This window comes from Sinocyclocheilus rhinocerous, unplaced genomic scaffold, assembly GCF_001515625.1.
Source record: "Sinocyclocheilus rhinocerous isolate Xijiao unplaced genomic scaffold, SAMN03320098_v1.1 scaffold419, whole genome shotgun sequence".
NCBI classification, from domain to species: Eukaryota; Metazoa; Chordata; class Actinopteri; order Cypriniformes; family Cyprinidae; genus Sinocyclocheilus; species Sinocyclocheilus rhinocerous.
The window spans coordinates 24007-50696 of NW_015653519.1; the positions used below are offsets into that span (position 1 = coordinate 24007).

Sequence of the window (26690 nt, forward strand, 5' to 3'; positions counted from 1 at the left end):
TATATATATATATTCCTTTTTCGGGAATATGTATTTTAAAGTAATTTAGTCAAATCCAAACAAGCTTTACAGATCTTAGTGAACCATAAACAATTAATGCATATGCACCTGTGGAACAGTCTTTAAGACAACAGTTAACAGTAGGCAATTAAACAGTTACAGTCACAGTTACAGTAACTTAGGACAGTAAAGAGACATTTCTACTGACTCCGAAAATCACCAGAATAAGATGCCCAGGGTCCCTTCTCATCTGCATGAACATGCCATATTCTTGCTGCAGGGAAGCATACGGACTGCATATGTGGCCAGAGCAATAAACTGCAATGTCTGTAATGTAAGACGTCTAAGACAGTGCTACAGGGAGACAGGAAGAAGGACAGCTGATTGTCCTTGCTGTGACAAACCACGTGTTCACCCAGAAATGTCTGGGAACTTGCAATTTTCATATTGTAACCAACCTGCCTGTATCTGTTCTTCTTTCTCTCAGCCCATTCATTTGGCTCAGATCTCATTCCAGGTGACGGCATTTGGAATCCCATTTGTTCTAGACCTGGAGCTCAATCAGTATGTTCAAAATCCCACTTACTAAAAAAAAAGAAAGAAAAAAAAACACTGTATGATTTACTTTGAAACAGTTCTCAATCAGAAATAGCTAGAAAGTTTCACAAAGAAATGGCAAGTAACATTAATGGCAAGTGAATTAAACATTACATTTTAAAGAAGAAAGAATGAAATTGTATTTTAGTGTAAAACAATAACCTGTATTTATTTACGATTTCCAAAAATAATTTTTACAGGACACTAGCAGAAACACAAATATTCTCATTCCCTCTCTCTATATTATATTATTCCCTCTAATGACATTTATGTGTGTGTGTGTGCAGTGATCTCTTGTCGTCTAACTATGTTGAACGCCACTTCGATGAGGATGGGCGACCTTTTCAAAGTCTGGTAAGGAAAATAATATCCCTTTTTCTATTTGTATCCCTTTATATTGATTTTGTTACAGATTGATATTGGATCCCCTGTTGCAAATAATATCTTAGCTGTAGTAATATAACCATTATTATGTACCATAATTCCATGGTAATATGGCTTTATTAGTTTTCATTAGGGACAAATATCATAATGATTTTTGAATAATATAATAAGACATATAATTAGCAAATTCTTTAATAGCTGTAGTTCACTGCCTGTCTTTTAATGTAAACGTCTGAGGTATCATATGTGGGTCTGGGAATATACCCACTCCATTTCTTAGCACACGACTTTGATGCAGTGAGGCAAAGGAGTCTGGGAATGCATCCGCCCCTCCTGTTCAGTGTCAACCACGTTTGACCAATCCAACGTTGTTGCTATGACAACTGCTTATAGACAGTTCTAGTCCACTTTGTCCAACTGAGTCAGAGAGAGAGAGAGAGAGAGAGAGACACAGGAAGAATGAAGCATTGAGTGGAAAAGCTGAAGTCATTAAGCAACTACACTGCAGCAGAGATACAGAAACCAGGACTGCAGTGCAGAAAACTACAGCCAGACTGGTAGAATGAATCCCAGCAGCATTTGAAAATCTACCTCAGATACGCCAATCACACCACTGACATTAATGTCTCCTACGCGCTTAAGTGTGTGGGCGTCCGCTTACAGACTCCACGGCTCTTAAATTTGTTTTGTGCTGTGGACATGATGATTGATTCCTCAAATCTTGTGTCTTATCAAAAGGATGTAGCTGTTACTTTATTAAGTGATCAGATGCAACATTTTCACCAATAGAGTGAACCCAAAATAGAGCAATAGAAACCAAAATATCAGATTTGAGGGGGGACACGTTTCACACCAGACAGGAAGAAAGTCATGCTAAAAGCGTTTCATGGACATTGGAAAAGTGATCTGATGAATTTTAATGGGGAATGTTGCCGTGGTTACTGTCATATTTGAGGGCTGTTCACTGTGTAATCATTTTACTTCGATACAGTGTGTGATTGTGAATGTGTGTGAGATTGCAGGGAGGAGAGCACTGTTACTATCACGGTCACGTGAGAGGAGTTCAGAGGTCATGGGCAGCTCTCTCCACCTGTCATGGCCTACAGTAAGCAGCAACACTTTATCTGCTTCAACAGTGCAAAGAACAAACACACTCAATTATCACACAATATTTCAGCAATTGCACTTTGGTGACATCAATATCAAAAAGTCTGTTTGGACATTTTTGGAAAACTATAAATTTCGGGGGCGGGACTTGGGCGCTGAACATGCTGATTGGTTGAGTTCACACAGCATTGTATTTCAACCCCAATTCAACCACCATATATTCGCATAATTTTCAAAATATTACTGTTATTGTGTCATGAAATGTAGTTTTAAAAGTATTTCAGGCGAGAAAGGAGTTGTTTAAAACTCAAATCTGCAGTTTATTTATAAAGACAGTGCTTATTTGAAAATGTGCTTCGCCACTGAGCGGGCGCTCAGTGCTCATGTTTCCCGACGGGAGTAGCCTAACTTCGGCTAGTCCTTCTGACATTTGCCGCTGGCTCTGATGTCTTTGTAGTGGTTAAACATAAGATATAATTCGTTTTGGGTAAATCTAACAGGTAATCTTTGGTCTTTATTCTATTAATCTATTAATATGTTAAAATGAAAATGAAAAGAGGCAATACTGTTTAAGTAACCTTTGCTAAATTAGTTGCCGTAGCACAAAATATAAAATTATCAAAATTATTGCCCACTATTGGGGCAAGAAGCCCCCCAGCTGAACTTTTGATATCATACTTATTAATATTTATATATATTTAATTGTCTTTAATGTAAAATGCTAAATCAGCTCTTCGATGTAAAATTGTTTTGGAAATTTAGTTTAATAATTTAATTACTGATGACAGACAAAGCAAATTCCCAGTAAAATGGATTCATATGAAAGATACGTCCTATGGTTTATATATAGACATATAAATATATTTACATATTTAATTGAAATTGGAATTCGGTTGAATTATTTCACTCAATTAGCCTATAGGTTTTAAGGAAAGGCGAAGATTTAAATAAATAAAAAAAACTATAGTAACAACATGCCACTTGGGGCCTTCTGTGCCAATTCTACCAATTCAAAATAAAAACTATAATTTAATATAAAAATAAGTAATAAAAAAAAGTTGGTATTCAATATAATGAAATGTCATAGATCACTATTTTCCAGAGATACAAAATTAGATAAATTGACCTATTGACTAAATCTCACAAATGTATATATTCAGTTGAAATTACAAAAATAAAAAAGCAATCAAGGTCTTTTAAATAATGTTTACAGATACTTTTGATAATAATAATATATTAGTAACTGTTGAAATTAAAATTTACTGAGATTAAAAAATGAGTAGCACTTTATTTTAAGGTGCCCTTGTTACACGTTACATGTACTTACTATTATAAAAAACAATAAATTATGCATAATTACATGCAAGTAACCCTAAGACAAACCCTAATCCTAGCCCTAACCATCTAGTAAATACATGGTTACTTAATATTACTCAGTACTTAAAGGTATAATTACATTGTAACAAGGACACCTTAAAATGCTTTGTTAGTTCATGTTAATTAATACAGTTAAGTAACGTTAACAAATGGAACCTTATTGTAAAGTGGTACCTAATAAATCCATATCAAGTCTGCATTTTTAAGCTGTATTAGGGTTGTTGTCATTGGAGTGTCTCACATTTGTGATGTCGGTGTGTCTACAGAGGGATGTTCTCAGATGGCAACTTTTCATACGGCATTGAGCCCTTGCACAACAGCAGCGGTCAGGTCAGTATGCAGCTGAAATATTCATCTCTCTCAACTTTCTCTTGAGGAGAATTGTCACTCTATCTGCCTGTTGCAGTCTGGAAAAAATCACGAGTAGACACACAATCCCGAGACAGAAGAGACAGCGAAGCACTGAATATTAGCCACATGCACAGAAATGTGCATTACTGTGGTTGACTGACAGGTAAAACAGCAGACGTCTGTATGTGGGACGGAGGTGAAGAGCAGAAGGAGAGATGTCAAGTGACAAAATATGAGACAGAGCAGCTTATGCATGATATTAGAGCAGCACTGCATTATGATATCGAAGTCTGTCAAGAAATTTGATATAAAATTAAGATTGCCTTTTTTTAGAACAATAAGCAACATCTGACATTATTTTCAAGACAAGTGATTAATTTGTACCATTTTATTTAGATATTAAAAGTACAAAGAACATATTTCTCAGTTTATCATGACTAACAAGACTATTCTGGGTTAAATGTGGATTAAACTCTGTCAATAGCATCTGTGGATTGTGGTTAATTACCAGAAAACATCATTCCATTCCTCTCTCTCATTTACAGTGATGCACTTGTGTTGGAAGCCTACCAGGCACGGCAGGTGGAGGGTGTATGAGCAGAAATGTGACACTTGTATTTTGGTTAAAACACCCTCGTTCAATTTTCTGTTTGGCCTTTCAGTTGTGATGCTGTTTGAATGGTTGTTTTGAGGCAGGGCTACTTTTTCAAGATGGAGCAATAAAGAGCACTATAAAGATGTATTTTTTTAGGCCAACCTGGAAGTTAGCATCACCCTGGTTCCCTCAACAAAAACCCAATATGATTTTTACACTGGCCTTTGGATTATTGCAGAAAATAAACTCTGTGACCAAGTGTATGATTCTCTTCATCGTGATAATCTGAAAAACATTTACAATTTTTTACGAACATTTACTAAATGCAGGCTATAAACAAACTACACCATAGTCACATGATTTCAACATCACCATCACTAAGCTTCTGACAACTTTTTTCAGTCTTTAATAAAAAAAACAAATACAAATTGGCTAAATTTGAGTTAGAGTTTGCTTTTAAAAAATCACAAGGGGGTATTATGTAGTTTAAAATACTGATGTATTTTATGGTATTGATTAAATATCAAAATATCTCGAGCTTGACCTTATTTCAGACATTTAACCAAAAACCCATTGACTGTATGACGATGGAATGGGAAAATGAACTTGTTTTCCAGTTTTGACCTACAAACATTTCTGTGGGAGGAGTTTGTTCCAAGACAAACAGAGCCGCTGCAAAAGTAACCACATTTATTTTAAGCATAGTTGAACATGAATCAGTTTGATGTCTTCTATTTGTGTAAATTGAATTACCTTAAAATGACTGTGACACAACTTATGGTGCATTGACAGTAGCATGCCAAAGGTGTTCAGATGATAAAATGCAGAGGTATTTACTCTCCCTTCCATTGATTTAAGTATCTTTTTTTTCTGTTTTTTCCCTCATTTATCTGTATTTGTTATCTGTCTCTTCTTCACTCTCTCTCCAATCCTCTTTCGCTTCTCTTAAATGGGTCATTTTCATAAAGTATTCAAAGCCACATGTAAAGTGTCTCTCTCTGTCTGGGTAGATGGGAGATTAATAATGGATAGTTGTGTAATAGCCTTACATGGCAGAGCCCAGTACATCAGTGAGCATTTCATCTGCAAGAAAATGTTATCCAACAACAGGATACAATTCAGCCAGAGATAAGCAGATTTTCACAATTATCAACACAATTTTAATACAATTTTGGTGCCAAAATATATGTACCAAACAGTATGCCTTACAGCATTAATTTTCTGCATGATTTCCTCGGGACTAGTTAAGGGTGTGGCCTACTTTTCTCAAAAGGAAAAAAAAAATGTGTAAGGTGTTATTCTGAAGAGGCATGTCAAAATTATTGCTGATCAAACAACAGCTGGTGCTTTATATGTGGAAATATATTTTGCATGACCTCTATCTTCAGTACAGCCTGCTTTAATAATAATAAATCAAGTATTTCAAAATATGGGCTTAAAAGTCCTGATGTTCTTGAATAAACCCTTATTTAATGAAACTTGATACACATAGACACTCGGACATTCTGAGGATTCAAAAACACATTTCTTTAAAGGTGCATCACAACAACAACAAAAACACTAACTATTTGAACAAGGATGTTGAATTTTATTTATGAGTTGCTGATTATTATGAAATACTCCTCCTCTGAATCCCAAATCAAAAGGTCATGTTGTTTTACATTTCTGCAACAACAACAAAAACTGTTCACATGACAATTGACTTGTGTGACGAAAAGTTGTGAAAAGTTACCAATTTTTATTAATTTAATCAAATTATGTTTTTGTTTGTGACCCATAATGACTAACTTACTGTGTGTGAGCGCAATATCAAAACTTCACTTCCGCATGAAACATTTCACATTTCACCCATTTCCGATGCCAGGGTGTGCTATAACTTCAATAAACCTCTAAACCTTTGAACTGTGCATTTACATTTAGCAGCAGCAGCTTGTTTTATTTCGGTTTTATTTATTATTTTTACTTCACTAAACTGTTTGGACACCAGTAATGGTCGATGGCAGCTATTTGAAATCTTACTAGAATAACCCATCATGTGACTAATGTCAAGTTAAACATGCTGCATACAATATTAATGATGGTTTCATAGGTAATTGCGTGTAATACACTTTCTGATCTTTATGTCAGATTAACATGACTTCCATTATTCTGTTACACAGGATGCAAATACTCATGTTGTATACAGAATGGCAGACATCTGGTTGAGGCCACATTCCTCAGGTAAAATACAGATTCCTCCCATTCGACAAATATTGTAAAATGACCCTCATGTCATTTCAAAATGACTGTCTTTCAAGGAGTCACCAGTCACACATGAACTCTGTCATGACTCTCATGAATAGACTGATTGAACAAATTAGAGACCACTTTTTTTTTTTTTTGGTATGGAAAAGATCCACTTGGACAAATGTCTTGTGCTCTACAGGAAAAAAGAATGTTTTTATTTTTCAAGTGAACTCTTCCTTTAATACAATAAGACATATGCAGTCTCTGTCCTATATGATCTATACTCAGGGGGTTTTCTTCATCATTCAGACCATGTCTGCTTTTACATCCTTCCTGATCTCTCTCTTTCTCCGTCTGCTGCATATTGATTTTCTGCATGGATCATTTTTTAGTAATACACATCTTTATCGATCCACTGAAAGCTGACGAGTGGGAACTTTTTGTTCGGGATGGTTTTCATCTGTATATGGTTGCTTCTCTTCCAGGAAGCACCAGGAACAGCAGTGACTCTGACATTAACAGTGACTATCCCATTTCTATGGAAACGAATGAGCCGGAGCTCACAGATGGGCTGAGACGGGCAAAAAGACAGGTGAGAGTTTTTATTTTTGACATCAGTTGATCAGTTATTTTTTATTTTTTTCTTGAAGATTAGTCATGCACAACAGGCTGCCGAAAAGGGCACCTAGAAATTGGTTTCAACCAAAGGCGGACCATGGTAAAGTTTTTGTACCGGGCCCAAGAATTCCTAACTGAGCCCTGCATGCTTATATCATAGGTTAGTCTCACTTTTTATTAGGTGTCTTTCACTTTCACTACCGCTCAAAAGTTGAATAGGAAAACTAGTAATGTTGTGACATATTATTACAATTTAAAATCAGTGTATTCTATTTTAAAATGTAATTTATTCTTGTGTCAACAAAGCTGAATTTTCAGCAGCTATAACTCCAGTCTTCAGTGTCAAGTGATACTGAAATCATTCTAATATGCAGATTTGCTGCTCAAGAAATGTTTTTTTTTTTTTTATTATTTTGTGGAAACTGAATAAAAATATGAATTTCTTTTTGTGCTTACCCCAAACTTCTGAATGGTAGTGTATCACAAAAGCAAAAACAATTAAAGATCCTTTTCAAACTTTTCAAACGTTTTCAAAACTGGTTATAAAAAGATGTGTTTCTTGAGCACCAAGCTCAAGAATACAAAAGACTGTAGTAATGGCTGCTGAAAATTCAGCTTTGCCATCACAGGACTACATTGCTTTTTAAAATATATTCAAATAAATAACAGTTTGTTTAAATTTTAATAATATTTTATCATATTACTGTTTTTACTGTATTTTTGACAAGTGATGTAAGATTTCAAGATATCAAACACACACACAAAAAATCTTAATCATTTGAAACATTTGACTAGAAGTGATGACTATGAAGTCAGTGAAGATAGAAGAAGATAGTGATGACTAAAATGAAATAATCCAGTTCGTTCTTTTGAAATTATTCTTTTTGTTGAACCAATTCACCAAATCGGACTGAATTGACACCGTTTGCGTCTCGAGTCAGCACTGATCCACAAGTTACTCAATCAAAACATTTTCAGACATGTTTGACAATCACTTCAACTTTAAATGTGCCAGAATCCTAGAGTATATGATCCTATGATGCCAGTGGATTTTGCTAACTCATAACTACCAGTGCTCCACTTACTCCCAACAGTAAACTAACTGAACAAGGATTCCATAAAGGGGAAGGATATTTCTGATGTCTTTTGCTGAACAGCAGGAAGTATAACAAATAAATGTACTGGAAATATATTTATGGCTTGATTACATCAGTAATTGATCCGGCTCACATAACAGTGATGCGGTGGCATTAGTTGTTGACTCAACACAGTACATGCTATGACAGGCAGGTTTTCAAATGAAATTTTTCACTCAAAAGTCAATTTGGCTACTAAATTTTTAGGTGACCAGCCATTCAGAACTTCTACTAGCCGAAACAAAATATCAGGGGAAAAAAACAAGATTATCAAAAACACAGTTTAGATTTAAATATATTTATCATTAAATCAAATTCTGACTGTTGAATCTGATTGTTCTCATTGAATTGCTTTCAGTTTTAGTGATTTTTTTTAAATTGCAACTGAATCCTACCTGTCGCAAAATTCTCTGTGACTTCTATAAAGCATTTGTTTTGTGAATGTTGTTGTAAAAAATATAGCTCACTTCAAAATGAATGACAGCCCCTGATCTCTTGACATTTTATGGAATAGAGCTTCATTTGTGGAACAAAATTCTAAAGTTATTTTTTTACAACAAAGGTGGACCACTTAGGTTTGGAATGATGCAAGTGTGAGTAAACAATGACAGAGTTTTCATTTTGGAGGAATTACTCATCTAACTGGCTGCTTCTTTTTTCTGAAAGAAAATATACTGTATAATTCAAGTTGTAAATATTTAAAGAACACTTGCTTATTGTAGAATAATACATTTGAACTATTTGCAAATAATATATATACTGTATATATATATTAAATATGACACTATCCTAACCACATAACCATAAAACACACTTAAAGGGGTCATATGATGCTTTTTTAAAGATCATTATTTTGTGTATTTGGTGTAACAGAATATATTGACATGCTTTAATGTTCAAAAAACACATTATTTTTCAAATACTGTACATTATTGTAGGTCCTCTATGCCCCGCCTCTCTCAAACGCTTCGTTTTATACAAAGTCCCTCCTTCCGACAAGCGCAGTCTGCTCTGATTGGCCAGCTGACCCAGTGCATTGTGATTGGCCGAACACCGCAAGCACTCGTCGGAAATGTAACGCCCCTTACCACAATCGCGAGCTTCATCTTTCAAAATAAATGTAAAGACAGAGCCCGAAAGGGGAACAGAGTCTCGTGACAGACACAGTGATGAAGCTGGTATGTGTTTGCAGTACACAAGCCACAGTTAAGACAGCTGACTCCACTGTGAGTGACCCTGTCTCTCTCTCTCTCCCTCGCTCACACACGCGCGCGCACGTACGCACGCACGCACACACACACACACGATGCGCAAAACTCCGCATTTGAACAGCACAACTTTTACCATTTTCTAGTTCAATCCTAAGGGTGATAACTCTGCCACTTTAAGTTTTATCATTGAATCATTTTGTAAGTGAAATTACTGAAAGTCTACCAGGAAAACCAGGTAACATTCACAATATGCACACATTCAAATGTTATCTTTTACCATGCTGAAAACAACAGTTAATGTTTATTTGTCTTTGCCCATTACATTCACAATTAGCAATTACATTGTGTGAAGAATAATGTACTGTAGATGACATTCAAAATGGCAACATTTTATGTAGTACACAGTCAGCAAATAAATATTGCTGGATTCAGCTTTCATGCTCAGTTGCTTACATCTTATCTTACATTCTTTAACTATTAGAAGTGCCTCAGTACTATTCCTGCTCAGTTTCTGAGAACATTCAACCCTCACATTCTTTGATTTGATTGGTGATCTCAAACGTTTAGACATTGACGAGTGCTGTTATACTGCACTGAGTCTGAACACGCTAAATATATTAAAATTAATTTGAGGGAGACTGAAATTACTGAAGCTAGCCTAGTACCAAGTATGCCCACCCAAAATATAATGTCAGAATTATTGATGACAAAATTATATCCATAAACGGATTGGACAGAGCACTAGACAAGACAAAACAGAACTCAAACATGAATGAACTAGAGTTTACTCAGATAAATACAGGTGAGAAAGCCAGAAAATGCACAAAACCATCTGGCAATGAGAAAGATAGACATTTTTGTAAATACATCCAATTAATGGTTTGGCTCGAGACCCTGTTTTTCGTTTTTTTATATACAAGATACCCCTCGAACAGACTGTGGGCGGTCAGTGGGTGTGACGTCTGAGGCTGAGACTAGCTTGTGAAAGGGTTGTGAAATCACTCTATGTTAACACAAATCGTTCGCATCAGGAAAAGGCTAAAAAAAATGTGTCAAGCTGTGGAAAGGTGGGAGGGTAGAGGTTGGGAAAAGGGGAGGGAGTCACACAACAGCAAATAAAACACAGGCCTACAACTCATTCAATATGCAGCTGAATGAATGTCAAAATGTGGGTTGGAGGGGCACTTCACTTCTATTTTAGAAATATACCCCTATGACAACAACTCCCTTGCATGTGTCCTAGAAGAGAGGCAGCGAGGCCCAGTGGCCTACCCAACTAATATGGCCAAATTAAAGAGAATAATCTTAATAATGTATTTTTATTTCACAACCTCTTCTTCCTCTTTAATGTAAGGGAAACAGGTCAATTTAGCTCAAAGGGAATCATTTAAGATTTTAAAGGGAACTCCACCAATAATATGTAAGGGACAGAATCACTGTTTTACGGCTGATCACTGAGACGGCCAGCGATTCCGTGAACGAGCCGTCCAGAGCTGTCATATCATTGCTGTCATTGTTATCAATTTGAGGATCAAGGAGCACCCCTTAGTGAATGTCCCTAAAGCAAAGCTAAATAATATTTAATTATGTAGATAATTAAAGCAGCACTATGTAACTTTTTCTGTGTTCAAAATTTGCAAAATGTATATAATACATAGTGCTGCTTTAACTAACTAATTAGAAAATCCTTGGTCAGGTAAATGACAAGTATTTATTAACATTACACCAAAAGTTGTAGGTCATAATGTGGATGAATGATTGACATTTCAGCACTTCATGAACAGACAGTGACTTAAGTAGTACTTAAGAGCTTTCATGTGAAGTGCATATTTGAGAAACACGTAAAAAAGGAACAGACGTTTGTAACCTTGCGCATAAAAACCCTCTTAAGAGTACCCACTGGGAAATGCTACCAGGTCACTGCGTTACGCAATGGAGGGCTTTTCTTTTGCGTCCTTTCCCTCTCTGCACAACATCTGTTCTTCACTACAGAAGCCATTTACCGGAATTCATTTTACATTGGTCTAATTTTACCTTTTTAGGCTGATGATGCACGGGGCAACTTTTTGAGTAATGTTGCTGGGCATCTTTGGTTAATGTTGCCGTCAACGGGCAACCAGGTGAGACACAGGGCCCACGACTGATCTAAAGTATCCAGATTGAAATTTGTTACCCATTCTTGATGGAAAAGTGCCCAAGCAACATTGCTCAAAAAAAGTTGCCCCGCAAAATTGCTCAAAAAGTTGCCCCGTGTATCATCAGCCTCACTTCAAAATAAAAACAATATTGTAACTCGACAAATCATAAAACTTGAATGTGTCCACAAATGTTTCATTACAAAAGCGAATAATACCGATTTCCAGAGACCAATTAGTCCAATAACCTTTTGAGTAAATCTCAGACCTTGATATTCAAATAAAACAGAAAGTTAGAAAACATAGATATTCTTTAAATATCATACCCTACATTTTAACATTTTGGATTGCAACATTTAAGTGCATTAAAATGGAAATTATATGAAATAGAAATCAAACTTTTTAATTTTTTGATGAACAAAAGAATAATAAGAATAAAAGAATAATACATTTTGACATTTTTTTCAACATTCTCCATCAAAACATTTTTGTTCTTCACACTGGCTGTATCATGAACATTGATCATCATTACACAAACATGTCACAGGGACACCTGTGGGATTTTATCACAGAGGTAATTTATTTAATTTATTTATTTTTTCAAAAACAACTCCAAACATTCAATTCAACTCTGAAAGAGTTTTAATTTTATTGATTATTAGCTTCTCTAAGACTTGGGACTCTTAAGACCAAACAAGAATCAGAATAAGAATTAGCTTTATTCGCCAAGTGTGCGCAAACACACAAGGAATTTGTTGTGGTTTTTTAAGGAGCTCTTGGTACATACATGCATGCATACATACATACATACATATCTGACATGAGAACAGAAACATTTAAATAAGTAAGACTTAGCAATAAATAATAATGGTGTGTATGAATCTGGAACAGAAGATTTATGTACAGATTTGTGCATTATTTACTCTATATATACATCTGTATAAAAAAAAACAATCAGTGAGAGCAACGGTAAAGCTAAAGAAAGTCATCTCTAGCCAATTTTAAACATTCTAAGACATGAAAAAGCAACACAATGGTCAAAGAGATCCGTCTAGTGTACATTTACATAGGAATACAACTGAAAAACAGCACGGGCAGATTCAAAAACACTTTCAATGTGAACGGCAACCAGTATCATGATAGTTTTTTACTGACTGATGAACTGTGTCAAATATTTCACTCTGAGAGTCTGAACAAATCGATTCACCACTTTAAAAAACTCATTTTGCTAATTCACTGAAAAGAAAGTACCAACTCAAAAGAATGATTAATTTATGAATGAATGGCATTGTCAGTTTAGTCAACAGATGTACAGCATACACATAATATTTCTACTTAATATTTACAGGGAAAAAGTTTTCCAGATATAGCCGTAGAGCTGCAGGCACCACTGACATGTCTCATTCTATGGTATTGCTTCATCCCTTTAAATACATTGGTTTGCCTAAATCTGTGACTCCATGTTTCCCTCTACAGGTTCGGAGGGGTCCACGCACAGTTCAGAGTGAAACAAAGTATGTAGAGTTACTAGTGGTCAATGATTATGAACTGGTAAGATCTCCTATTTATTTACTTTTAAGTTATTATTTTCTGTATTTCTTTTTTCATGTAATATTTGTCTTGATGTTTCTCTTTGTAGTTTGTACAGATGCGAAGATCAGCCCCTCAGACGAGGAACTTTGCCAAAGCTGTAGTGAACATGGCTGATGCTGTATGTCCTGAAGTTTGACAGACATATACACAGTCTTTCTCGTGATGTTCTCTTTGAGTAAGTACTGTAGCAATTTTTATACTTAACAAAACATCCTATTAAATTCCAGATTTACAAGGAGCAGCTGAACACTAGAATAGTGCTTGTCGCCATGGAGACATGGTCAACTCAGAACATGGTTTCTGTTGGCGACGACCCTTTGGTGACCCTGCGTGACTTTATGAAATACAGGAAGGAGAATATCAAAGAGAAGAGTGATGCAGCTCACCTGCTCTCGTATGTTATGTTTCCTTCTACATACAGATGACACACTCAGGCTCGGTCACTGCATTAAACACATGCAATATAAATATATTGAATGTAAATATCCATTCAATGTAATTAACACTGTGTTCTAACCAGTCGCAACATGATAAGATTCCAGCAACAAACAATTTGTCTGTCCACATCAGAAGCGAAACAGATATGAGACACGACAAAATCAATCATAGCCAATCAGAGGAGCATGTGGACAGGCTCTCTCTGCAAGTGCACTTACACTCCAGCGAAATAGATAAGTACATAATGTAATTCATAAATATTAAACCATTTTAACATTATTAAAAATACATACTTGAGTGACTGATACAATCTTTGTCATAGAATAAACTTTGTTTACATTGAGTTCACATTAATGTTCTGAGGTAAATTATGCATTGTCGCTTTTAGTATAATATAAAAGTCATGTAAAGTGATATTCAAACTCACTTTACACACATTAGCACATAATCAGTGCCTGAGATTATCACTGTTGTAGTTTGTATGCTGTTCAAGCCGCCGCCTCAGATTAACATGGAAAAGATCAATTTTATTGTGTGTCGTAGTGTTGTGTCGCATCTGGTTAGGACACAGTGTTAAGCCCCATGAAACTTACTTTAGTTCATGTTTGTTAGCCTTGAGGTCATCTATATTCTAGTGTACCTCCAAAAGTTTTTAAAACCTTGACCAAAATTGACCAAAAATAAGGTTCTAACTATACAGTATTTAATGCATTAACTAACGTTGTTACAATATTTATTAATTTTTGTTAACGTTAGTTAATAAAGATATAACTATTCATTGTTAGTCCATGTAAGCTCATGTCTATTAAATAACATTAATATATACAACTTTTGATTTTAAAAATGTTGTTTACATGTTGTGCTGGATTTAACATTAACTAAGATTAATAAATGCTTTAGAAGTGTTTTTCATTGTTAGTTTATGTAAACTAATGTAGTTAACTAATGTTAACAAATGAAACCTTAAAATGCTCTTTTATATCCTTCCCCCTAAACACAGTCAGAAATGCATCAATAGAGGAAAAAAAAAAATTTTGTCAAAACATTTCATGGGGCCTTATGCAATGCATTTGCATCATGATAACCAACTCTGTAAGAAGCTTAAAACCTGAAAATGTTCTTGGTATTATTTGGCCCGTAGGGGACGCACATTTCAGAGCAGAAGCAGTGGCACTGCCTACATTGAGGGGATCTGCTCACCAACACGAGGAGGAGGAGTCAATGAGGTGAGAGCTAAATGGCTGAAGCTTAGAGCTGCCAAATAGCAAAAACCAACACTGAGCCATCACCATTGTGCCCTTAAGTCACTTTGTGAACGTGAATTTGACCCTATTTTCTTATTATAAATGACTTGTGTTCCAAAGAAAAAAAAGTTTGTCTTCATAATCTCAATCAAATAATTTCCAAATAAATATCAAGGTCTGTTAATTTTCAACAATCATGTGCCAACAGTATTTCAGAAGGGAGCAAGCTCTGCAACTGGCTGCAGATTCACTTTTAAATATGGCTTCATTCTAGAATAGAACAGACACTTTTCTTTTTATTTTAAATGTCAAATCATTGACTTTGTCTTATCCCAGCCCAATTTGCAGAGACAACTATAAGTAATCCGATAGTCAGTTGATTTGCATTCACTGTTCATTATTTACACATTGCAACCAGCCTGATAAAGCAAAATTGGTTCAACCAGTGGTGTCAGATGAGGTGGAACTGCAGTGCCCTCCAAATGCTCAACGTTTCAGAGTGGGATTTTGGACAATATCAGCATAAATCCTTATCAGTTCTTGGTTTAAATGTAAAATCATTTAATTTATCGTTGACCAACAATAAGGATTTTCTTTTTGATTACTTATTATAAATGGCAATATACATATGACAGTCAGACACACATCATGCACCTTTAGCAGCTTTGGTACCTAACTGATGGATTAAACTGTGTCCAAGTTTCTTTTTGAAGGTTATTGGGTCAGCACTGCTTTATAGCTTTACTGATTGACCAAGGTCAGTACACTACAGACCAATTAGAACACTGTTTAGAGATGTTTATAAATAACTTTTAGTACAATATTTTTTATATCTTGTGTTTTCCCCTTATCAGTTCAAAGTTATCACAAAATGATAAGGACTTGCTGATGTTGTTTCAACCCCTTTGCCTAGAATGTTTCCAAACTTTTGGAAGGCACAATATACACGTTTATTTTACAATTCCACTTGATGCTGCTAATAATCAACACGGGGGTTATTTCTAATAATAAGCATACTGCAAGACACTTTGCATTAAATCATCTGCTAAATGACTATTAACTTTCCATCTGTGTGTGCATGTCAGTATGGAAACGTGGGGCCCATGGCTATAACCTTGTGTCAGAGTTTAGGACAGAACCTTGGTATGATGTGGAATAAAGATCGTGCTACTGCAGGTAAACATCCTTCCAACTCTTGACGAAATATATCAAAATAAATGAGGACTGCTTACTGTTGTAATGAATGTGTGTGTTGTAGGAGACTGTAAGTGTCCAGATCCATGGTTAGGCTGCATCATGGAGGATACCGGGTGAGTCATGTTTTTTGGTCTTCGTATAGGTGCATTTTTATTTTAATACACATGCTAGATAAATGTACGATGCAAGTGCATAAGCTCAATCACAAATGTTTGGCAATTGCATTGCAAGCATGAGGTCCCATTGTACATGATGTGCTTGATGAGAGTTCTTGCAAAGGTTGGGCAAAATTCAGAATTGAGGAGCTGAATTTAACGGACCATACCCCACAGGATGACAGAAACAGGAATTTACTGAATTGCAATTTTAAGAAATTAAACAATGCATTCTGGAAGTGCTCTTCCACCCTGGTCCAATAACGTTGAATTATTAAATAAATAAAATTTATGTAATTCTCTCTGCCCCCAAGACCTATAAATCCTCAAACTCCCAAACAAGGCTGTCAAGCCAACAAAGATTAAGACACATATGTACATTTCTTTGAATTTAAATGCAATGCAATTCTATTTCAGTACATTCAAATTTAAATTGCAATTCTGCATTTTGTTTTCTACCGTAATTCAGATTCACTTTAAATTTAGGAATTGAATTAGAATTTTAACCATTCTCAATTAATTTCTGAATGGCACACAACCTTCTTGCATTACTGTAACCTCAGTGCTCAAGTGGGTCATAGACTTCAAATGTTTTTGCCATTAAACCGGATTGTTACTCTTCAGATTGCTAGCTATACACATTTGTGAGATCCAGTTGCTCTGCAAGATTCTATTTGAACTGTTGCTTCACCATGGAGAGTATTTTTCATTTCAAGTCATTTTGTCAGAATGAGGAGTCTCGAGATCCAAGTGCAAGTGCAATGAGGTTTATTGAGAAACAATAAACAGAGAGAACAGCTGGAAAATGACCGCAAACATGAGCCTCAGCGGATATCAGTCAGCATAATCTTGTAACAGTGAAGAGTCTCCAACCCAGTGCAGGTGATTCCAAGGACTGCGGAACAATCCAAAATAGGCTGGACGACATCTGGAACAAACGGAGAGCTGACAGAGAGACAGGACATAAGTTAACGAACCGACAACACACACTGAAATACCAGCCAATATATAGGCAGCGCGACAAGCTGCAGCTGGAGCGCTCCGATTAGACCGCCAGCTGAGGTTACTAGGTAACGGACATACACACACCAGACAGAGACGCAAGACGAACGCACAGACCCATGAACCGTGACAGTACCCCTTTCACCTAGGAGCGCCTAGCGATTGAATTCATCGATAAGAGAGTGGTCCATTATGTCCCTGGCAGGCACCCAACTCCTCTCCTCAGGACCGTAACCTTCCCAGTCCACCAAGTACTGAAATCCTCGTCCCCTCCGCCTTGAGTCCAGAATACGTTTTCCCGAATAAGCTGGTTCCCCATCTACGAGGCGCGGCGGGGGAGGAACCGGGACAGGCGGATTAATGGCTGAATGAAAAACGGGCTTTAATTTGGATACATGAAAGACCGGATGAATTCTCCTGTACGCCGGAGGAAGTTTGAGGCAGACTGCCACCGGACTAATAATTTTGGTGACAGTAAATGGGCCAATAAATTTGGGAGCAAGCTTATTACTGATGGATCGGAGAGGAATATTCTTAGATGAAAGCCACACTTTTTGACCCACGACATAGACGGGAGGCTTCAACCGGTGGCGATCGGCCTGAACCTTGGTGCGCGCCCCCACCCGGAGGAGGGTCAGTCTGGCCCTGCTCCAGGTGCGTCGGCACCTCTGGACAAATGCGTGGGCAGAGGGGGACCGCGACTTCGGACTCCATACTCGGAAAAAGTGGTGGCTGGTACCCTAAACTACACTCAAACGGAGATAGACCCGTAGCTGAGACTGGTAACGAGTTATGTGCGTACTCAACCCATGAGAGCTGTTGGCTCCAAGAGGAGGGGTTCTGAGAAGCCAAACATCACAACATTCGTTCTAAATCCTGGTTGGCCCTCTCCGTCTGACCATTACTCTGGGGATGAAACCCAGAAGAAAGACTAACAGTCGCCCCCAACAATTTACAAAACTCTCTCCAAAATCTGGAAACAAACTGAGGCCCCTGTCAGAGACCACGTCCATCGGGAGGCCATGTATGCGAAAAACGTGGTCGATGACAGCAACCGCTGTTTCTCTTGCAGACGGTAATTTAGGCAGAGGAATGAAATGAGTTGCCTTCGAGAACCGGTCCACCACGGTCAAAACCACCGTGTTTCCCTGGGAAGGGGGAAGACCCGAGACAAAATCTAATGAAATATGGGACCAGGGTCTCGAAGGAACTAACAGCGGCTGAAGGAGTCCAGTCGATTGGAAGAAAGCCAAAACAAAAAGGCGAATGTCGCAAGCCATAGCTGGCCACCAGAACTGTTGTTTAACCAGAAACGTGGTACGATTAACCCCAGGACGACAGGCTACCTTGGAACAATGACCCCATCGGATAACTTTGGACCTTAAACACTCTGGCACAAACAAACGACCTGGTGGGCATCCGGGCGGGGGCATTACCCCTTGAGAGGCCGTGCGGACCTTCGACTCGATCTCCCACGTGACCGCAGAAATAAAAACCTTCTGCGGCACAATGGGCTCGGAAAAAGACAGGCGCTCCGAATGATCAAAAATACGGGACAACGCGTCCGGTTTGATGTTCTTAGAACCTGGACGGTAAGAAATAGAAAAATCGAAAAAAAGAACCTACCGGGCTTGCCTAGAGTTTAATCTTTTGGCGGACTTGATGTATTCAAGATTCTTGTGGTCGGTCCAAACGACAAAGGGAACCCCCGAACCCTCCAACCAATGACGCCACTCTTCCAAGGCAAGCTTGACTGCCAACAACTCTCTGTTACCAATGTCATAATTACGCTCGGCGGGAGACAAACGGTGAGAAAAATACGTGCAAGGATGCACCTTGCCGTCCGCGAGGGAACGCTGGGATAGGACCGCGCCAACCCCCACCTCTGATGCGTCAACCTCCACCACAAACTGCCGGGACGGATCAGGGGCAACAAGGATGGGAGCTGAAACGAAGCAGCTTCTGAGTTTGGAAAATGCAGCATCCGCTGCACTGGACCACCTGAAAGCATTCTTGGTGGAGGTTAAGGCAGTTAAAGGGGTGGCTAGCTGGCTGAAATTGCGAATAAAACGCCGGTAAAAATTGGCAAAGCCCAGAAACCTCTGCAGGGCCTTGCGGGAATCTGGGGTTGGCCAATTCACCACAGCCTGAACCTTGTCGGAATCCATGCGCACCCCCTTGACCGAGACGATGTATCCCCAAAAAGGAACAGACTGTGCATGAAAACGCATTTCTCCGCTTTGACAAAAAACCCATTACTACCATTACCATTACAAGTACAGCAAAAGCAGTAATGTTGTGAAATATTTTTACTATTTAAAATAACTGCTTTCTATTTGAATATATTTTAAAATGATTGCTGTGATCAAAGCTGAATTTTCAGCATCATTACTCCAGTCTTCAGTGTCACATCCTTCAGAAATCATTCTAATATGCTGATTTGCTGCTCAAGAAACCTTTTTTAAATTATTATTATTCATGTTTTTTGAGCAGCAAATCAGAAAATCAGAATGATTTCTGAAGGATATTGTGACTGGAGTAATGATGCAAAAAATTTAGCTTTGAAATCACTATAAATTACATTTTAAAATATATTCAAATAGAAAGCAGTTATTTTAAATAGTAAAAATATTTCACAACATTACTGCTTTTGCTGTACTTTGGATCAAATAAATGCAGGCTTGGTGAACAGAAGAGACTTCTTTAAAAAACAAAAAAATCTTACTGTTTAAAAACTTTTGACTGGTAGTGTATAGTCAACTTAAATTCTCTCATTTCTAGCTTTTAATTGGCTTAGAAATCAGATAACTGCTGGACAATAACCAAAAATAATGATTTGTTTATATACTACAAACACTTTTTATCACATAGCTAATAAGGCAGAATAGTTTCAATACTGTAATAAATGCTATGTTAGTTAGCACTGCATTGTTCATATACTTTATTTATTACCTGGAGATGTTGACGGAATCAGAAAGCCCATATAAAAACATGTCCCATTGCGCCTCCGAATTCCAACCACACTCCGCAGCCAAAGTGCGAAACTCAATAGAATAGTCGGTTACAGTGCGTTCCCCTTGACGCAGCTCCGCGAGAAGTGTTCTGGCAGAGAGGCAGCGCGATCAAACACTTTCTTGAGTTCCTCAGAAAATGACTGGAATGAGCAACAGCAAGGAAGCCTCTGCTCCCACACGGTAGTTCCCCAGCTAGCCGCCCGTCCCGAGAGCAAAGTTATAACAAAAGCCACCTTAGATTCCTCAGTGGGAAACGATGAAGGTTGCAGAGAAATGTACAGGGAACATTTGGCCAAGAATGAGCGACATAACTGGGGTTCCCCGGAGTAAAAGGCCGGGGGTGGTAGACGAGGTTCGGCGGAGCGGACGATCGGATCCACAGGAACAAGTGGGTTGAGCGCGGGTGGTTGCTGAGCTGAGGCGGTCTCCACCTTCAATTGATGAAACTGAGTAGTTAGCTCAGAAACATGAGCAACCAGGGCCTGGACAGCACGACCCGTGGCCATCATCTGTTCTTCCTGGCGCTCCATGCGGGTGTTGCTGCTAGACAGAAAGTCTCTCAGTTCCGCCGTACTCGCTGGATCCATACTGGTCGGTTCGTTCTGTCAAAATGAGGAGTCTCGAGATCCAAGTGCGAGTGCAATGAGGTTTATTGAGAAACAATAAACAGAGAGAACAGCTGGAAAATGACCGCAAACATGAGCCTCAGCGGATATCAGTCAGCATAATCTTGTAACAGTGAAGAGTCTCCAACCCAGTGCAGGTGATTCCAAGGACTGCGGAACAATCCAAAATAGGCTGGACGAGATCTGGAACAAACGGAGAGCTGACAGAAAGACAGGACATAAGTTAACGAACCGACAACACACACTGAAACACCAGCCAATATATAGGCAGCGCGACAAGCTGCAGCTGGAGCGCTCTGATTAGACCGCCAGCTGAGGTTACTAGGTAACGGACATACACACACCAGACAGAGACGCAAGACGAACGCACAGACCCATGAACTGTGACACATTTCAAGTCTTAATGTCCACAAATTATTTTGTTTCTGTTGCACAACTGGTGGACCATATATTAGCAATACTGTAGTCATAGATTTCATCCCTAGGATGACCCATAATGTATACACTGAATGAAGTTGCTTTGGATAAAAAATGTAAATTACATTTTGCTGTTCCTTATCAATTAGTTTTATACACTTTCCATGTAAGGGTAACTGAACACTGTGAACTGTATTATGTCATCCTGACAGATACTATCTACCCAGAAAGTTTTCACGGTGCAGTATAGAGGAGTACATTCAATTCCTCCAGCAAGGAGGAGGGAGTTGCCTCTTCAATAAACCTAACAAGGTTTGTCTGGAACATCCACTAAAAATGGGAGAGAAAAATTATTAGCATATATTTGCGACAACATTACAAGCAAAAAAGCTGTTTTATTGACTAAATAGTAGGGTGATTTTATCAAACGCTACGGTGCATTTTCACAGACAATATTCTAGCAAATTGTGTAGTCTTTGACCTAATCTTTGTGGAAGGACAAGAAGACATTTTACAACAGCAGATGTTATTTTATTGAGCGTTAACAACGCAATATGCTGAGTCCTGGATATTCAGCCTGCCAGTCACAGTGATGGTGACATAAAAACTTTTGCAATCCAATGACAAAGGTACATTGAGCTTACAACACTTTCACAATTAAAATGAATAGCAAATATATAATTAGTGCCAATTATGCCCTGTACAAATCTGTCAGTATAAACTGTAAATTGCAGTTTACCTGTGCTGCTTATGCCACATTGAATGCTGGAAATTGGAACCCCACTCCTAAAGCACCACAGATATCACACTGCCCCTTCTTAAGGCTCAGGTAGGCTTTATTTTCCTTGATATTCTTGAGTGTTCTCTGTTAATTCCAATACCATATTCATTGTCCATGAGAGAGATGGACATGCTGCTGCAGACACTAATGTGTGAGTACCAGCACATAGGCACACAGTGCTTGTGCCTTCTGCACATCAGTACGCAATGTTCGTCTTGTGACAGTTGTGGTGGAGATCCAGTGACTTGAAGCATTGTAGTGTCTTCTATCTCCTTCTCCAGAGATCCTAATTCTGACACTAATGTAGCAAGCAATGAGTTCACAATCTTGGAAAATGAGAAGGCAGCTAAAAGTAGATTTTTACACTCTAAAAAATGCTGGGTTAAAAACAACCCAACTTGTGTTATTTGGCAACCCAGCACTGGGTAAATATTGGACAGAACACATGCTGGGTTATTTTGACCCAGCTGGTTGGGTTAAATGTTCTTACCCAACATGCTGGGTTGTTTTATTTAAGTCAACTCTTATTTAAAAATTATTATATTGCTGGCTTAAAATGGGCTGGAAATTAAAAATCACACAGAATTACTGGAGGCAACAGCAATAATCAAAAGATGAACATTTATTATTAAGAACACCCATGGACAAAATACAAGACAAATGTAATTTATTTGGAAGAATACAGCATAGTTTATAATATTACATACATTTAAACTCGTTTAACAAGCATTTTAGGAATAAAAATTTAACATTTAAAAGTAGCATTTTAATGTAAGTGTATTCAACCGTTCTCTGTAATCACTTTTCACTGAAATAGCGCTAATTCTCGTGCCGGTGTGTCACTGAAATCTGAGCCGGTGATGGACTGCTGTTCGCCGGGGAGCTGCAAACCTCAGACTGCCGCCTCGCGTTTCACTCGTAGCTGAAAGATGCCGTTACTGACTCCATAACCTGCCCATAAACAAACAGTACTGAGATTAGAGAACATATTTTAACAGCAAATTAAATTAAACTCAGTATTATAATGAATAAAATCAATTTATGTTATGCAAAGGCGTTTCCATCATGCGAAGCGACCGCTGCTGACGCAGCTGACTGACATCTCATCCTTATGTTGCGTTGCGTAAAATAATATAATTTACAGCACAGTAAAGACATTATAAATGTAATAAAATGTATACAATCCTTTATTTCTCTGAACAAGTGCACAATATCAGCGGCTCTGAGAACTGCTCTCTCCTGTAGTGGATTTAAAAAGCCTGCGATCTGACTGTAACTCTGCAGCTGGATTGTTTCGTTGGAGACAGGCTCAACCCAGCATTTGGGTAGAAAAAAATAACCCAGCATAAAAAAGAACCAGCAGCTTAGTTACAGAAAAACTACCCAGCACCTGGGTAAAACATATTAAAAACAACCCAATAAAATGACCCAAAAAGCTGAACCCAGCATTTGGGGTAAAAAAAAAAAAAACCCAGCACCTGGGTAAAAATATTAAAAACAACCCAATAAAATGACCCAAGAGGCCGAACCCAGCATTTGGGTAAAAAAAAAAAAAACAGAATTTTTTAGAGTGTATGGTTGTTAGATTGGCAAGGTACACTACACTCAGCATAACATAAAAATAATCAAATTCAACACCAATGAAAATTATAAAAAAAAAATTAAAAAAAACCTGTGCCACTTATGCTGCAGTGCATGCTGGCAAATGGAACATCTTCCACCACAGACATCACAATAAACATATGAAGTAGTTTTAATGTATTTAACTACTTTTACCATATAGCTTGAACTGTAATTACTTCCTCTGAAGGATAGATTTAGGTTACTTAGCTTGCTCAACACTGCATATTTAATATAAGTATGGGGCAATGACATATTTACTGTCGCTACAGTTGTTGGATCCTCCTGAATGTGGCAATGGCTTTGTGGAACAGGGAGAAGAATGTGACTGTGGCTCCCAAGTGGTGGGTGACAAGATAACATCACACACATTTCCTTATTTAATTTATTATATCCACACCCAGCCTTAAAGGGATAGTTCACTCAAAAATTAAAATTCTATCATCATTTACTCATCATTTACAAACATTTGGCATTAGCCATTGACTCCTATAGTATGGGAAAAAAAATACTATGCAAGTCAGTGGTTACCATCAACTGTTTGGTTACCAACATTGTTCAAAATATAATCTTTTGTGCTCAACAGAGAAAGAAACTTGTACAGGTTTTGAACAAGAGGAGGGTGAGTTTTCATTTTTGGGTGAACTGTCCATTTAAAGAGTGCTCATATAAGAGAACAGGAAGGTGATTTTTGCAATGCTGTGATAAGCTAATGGGATGTTTTTATTGGATGTGCACTCTTGTAGGATTGCTCTCATGCTGGGGGTGCATGCTGTAAAAAATGCACTTTGACCCATGATGCAATGTGTAGCAATGGACTCTGTTGTAGCCGTTGCAAGGTAAGTGGTGTTAGAATTGTTCACCTAAAAATTTTAATTATCATCATCTGCTTACCTTCATGTCATGACCAAGAGTTGTCAATCTCCAAATAGGACCAAAGGACCATCATAGTGGTGATTTTGGTCCTTTTTGGAGCTCGCTAGTCCTTGTTCATTAAGCATCATAGAAAATGTCCATAATACAATAGCTTTGTGTAAAATTTAAGTTATTATCTACTGAAAATTCCCCTCCACTGTTGCAGATCTTGTGCGTTTGCGTATATTGCAGCATGAAGACGGCATGTTTCTTGTATTACGCAGTGAATCGCAGCACATAAAGTTTGAATATGCAGATGTATGAATGAGATTTGAAGGCTGTGGCAGTTTTCTGTAAATAATGACTTAAAGGGGTAGTTTGTTAAAAAAATTAAATTCTGTTATAATTTTCTCATCCTCACATCCTTCCTAAACTTTTTGACTTTCTTTCTTCCGTGGAACACAAAGAAAATGCGAGTAATTACTGGTAATGAAAAAAACTTTTAAGATTTATAAAGAATGCACCATATAAGTAGACCATATGTTTTGTGCTATATTCCAAGTCTTCCAAGACACCTGGATTGGGTGAATGGATAAATAAATGTTAGATGGTAAAATATATTTAAAGGGGTCATATGACGTTGCTAAAAAAAACATTATGTTGTGTATTTGGTGTAATGCAATGTGTTTATGCGGTTTAAGGTTCAAAAAACACATTATTTTCCACATACTGTACATTATTGTTGCTCCTCTATGCCCCGCCTTTCTGAAACGTGTCGATTTTTACAAAGCTCATCGTTCTGAAAAGCGAGGTGTGCTCTGATTGGCCAGCTATCCAGTGCGTTGTGATTGGCTGAATACCTCAAGCGTGTGACTGAAATGATGACGTCTCCCGGAGTGATGAGACAAAACCAATAAAACCCATTATAAACAAGGCATTTGTTGCATCCAGTGGGGACATAATTACGGATTATAATAATTTACACTGTCTTTTTACGCGTTGCGTTGCGTATCGTATCGCGCCGCGTAAACATAAAACCATGTCTGCATTTGTGATCGGAGAAATTACAAACAACAAGCGCTACTCTACACTGCTCAAAATTCGCGTTTGAATCATCAGTGGCAAATTCTTTAAATATGAAAACGTACTTACAGGCTGTGAGTCAGCATTATTTGTCAGAACACCGGCAGGCTACTCCCAGAAAACAGTCCTCTATAAAATTCGCTGCACACATCTGAATATTTGGCTTGAACTGTTCTGGAACAGTGTTGTAAATACAACTTAAAGGTCACATATTTTACACATTTCTGGAGTTTTATTTTAAGTCTTGATTTCCTTAAGAATATATATTTGCGGTATAAGTACCAAAAACCATCTCAATATATTTTTACAGCTCCTCTCTCAGAAGCTCTGCAAAGAACAGGTAGATTTTGTCTAATTAATATTCATGAGCCTCTCTTCTGATTGGCCTGTTGTTTTCTGAGTGACGCACGGCCAGGCCAACCACAGGTAACTAGGGTTATGTATGCTGTAGCCTGCTGTGGATTGGTGATACTCACAAGTAAGGTCAATAGAAACACCGGTAATGATGGTCACTGCTGAGGGAAATGTTGTCCGGCCTTACATTTTTGAGCCGAACTCAGACCCTGAATCGGCGATGACAGGAGACAACCAACCACCTCCTCAAACGCTCTTACAACAGGATGTTTCATTTTTTACCTTAAACCGCATAAACACATTTCATTATATCACGTAAAATCGTCCCCCGCACTTTTTCGGGCAAGTGTGTTGGCATAGAGGTTTTCAAGAGCCAGTGTGAATAAATATAGATTTAAATTCAAAGAGTAGTCTACAGCAAAACAGTAACATTTGGAAATATTTTTTACTAGGCTATTTAAAATAACTTTTTTCTATTTGAATATATTTTAAAATGTAATTTATTGTGATTTCAAAGCTAAATTTTTAGCATCATTACTCCAGTCACACTATCCTTCAGAAATAATTCTGATAT

General features: G+C 37.7%; 1 protein-coding gene across 1 annotated transcript in view; it reads left to right on the forward strand.

Annotated features, from left to right (window-relative positions):
* The window catches only part of LOC107716458 (disintegrin and metalloproteinase domain-containing protein 11-like), a 51418-nt gene that overhangs the window by 13216 nt on the left and 11512 nt on the right, over nt 1-26690 (forward strand). The window contains exons 3-17 of the mRNA XM_016522916.1: nt 488-564; nt 885-951; nt 2004-2086; nt 3732-3795; nt 6571-6631; nt 7123-7229; nt 13214-13288; nt 13377-13448; nt 13558-13724; nt 14910-14994; nt 16098-16188; nt 16271-16322; nt 21636-21735; nt 24097-24168; nt 24571-24663. Coding sequence (XP_016378402.1) covers nt 488-564; nt 885-951; nt 2004-2086; nt 3732-3795; nt 6571-6631; nt 7123-7229; nt 13214-13288; nt 13377-13448; nt 13558-13724; nt 14910-14994; nt 16098-16188; nt 16271-16322; nt 21636-21735; nt 24097-24168; nt 24571-24663 — 1266 coding nt within the window. The remainder of the gene's footprint in view (nt 1-487; nt 565-884; nt 952-2003; nt 2087-3731; nt 3796-6570; nt 6632-7122; nt 7230-13213; nt 13289-13376; nt 13449-13557; nt 13725-14909; nt 14995-16097; nt 16189-16270; nt 16323-21635; nt 21736-24096; nt 24169-24570; nt 24664-26690) is intronic.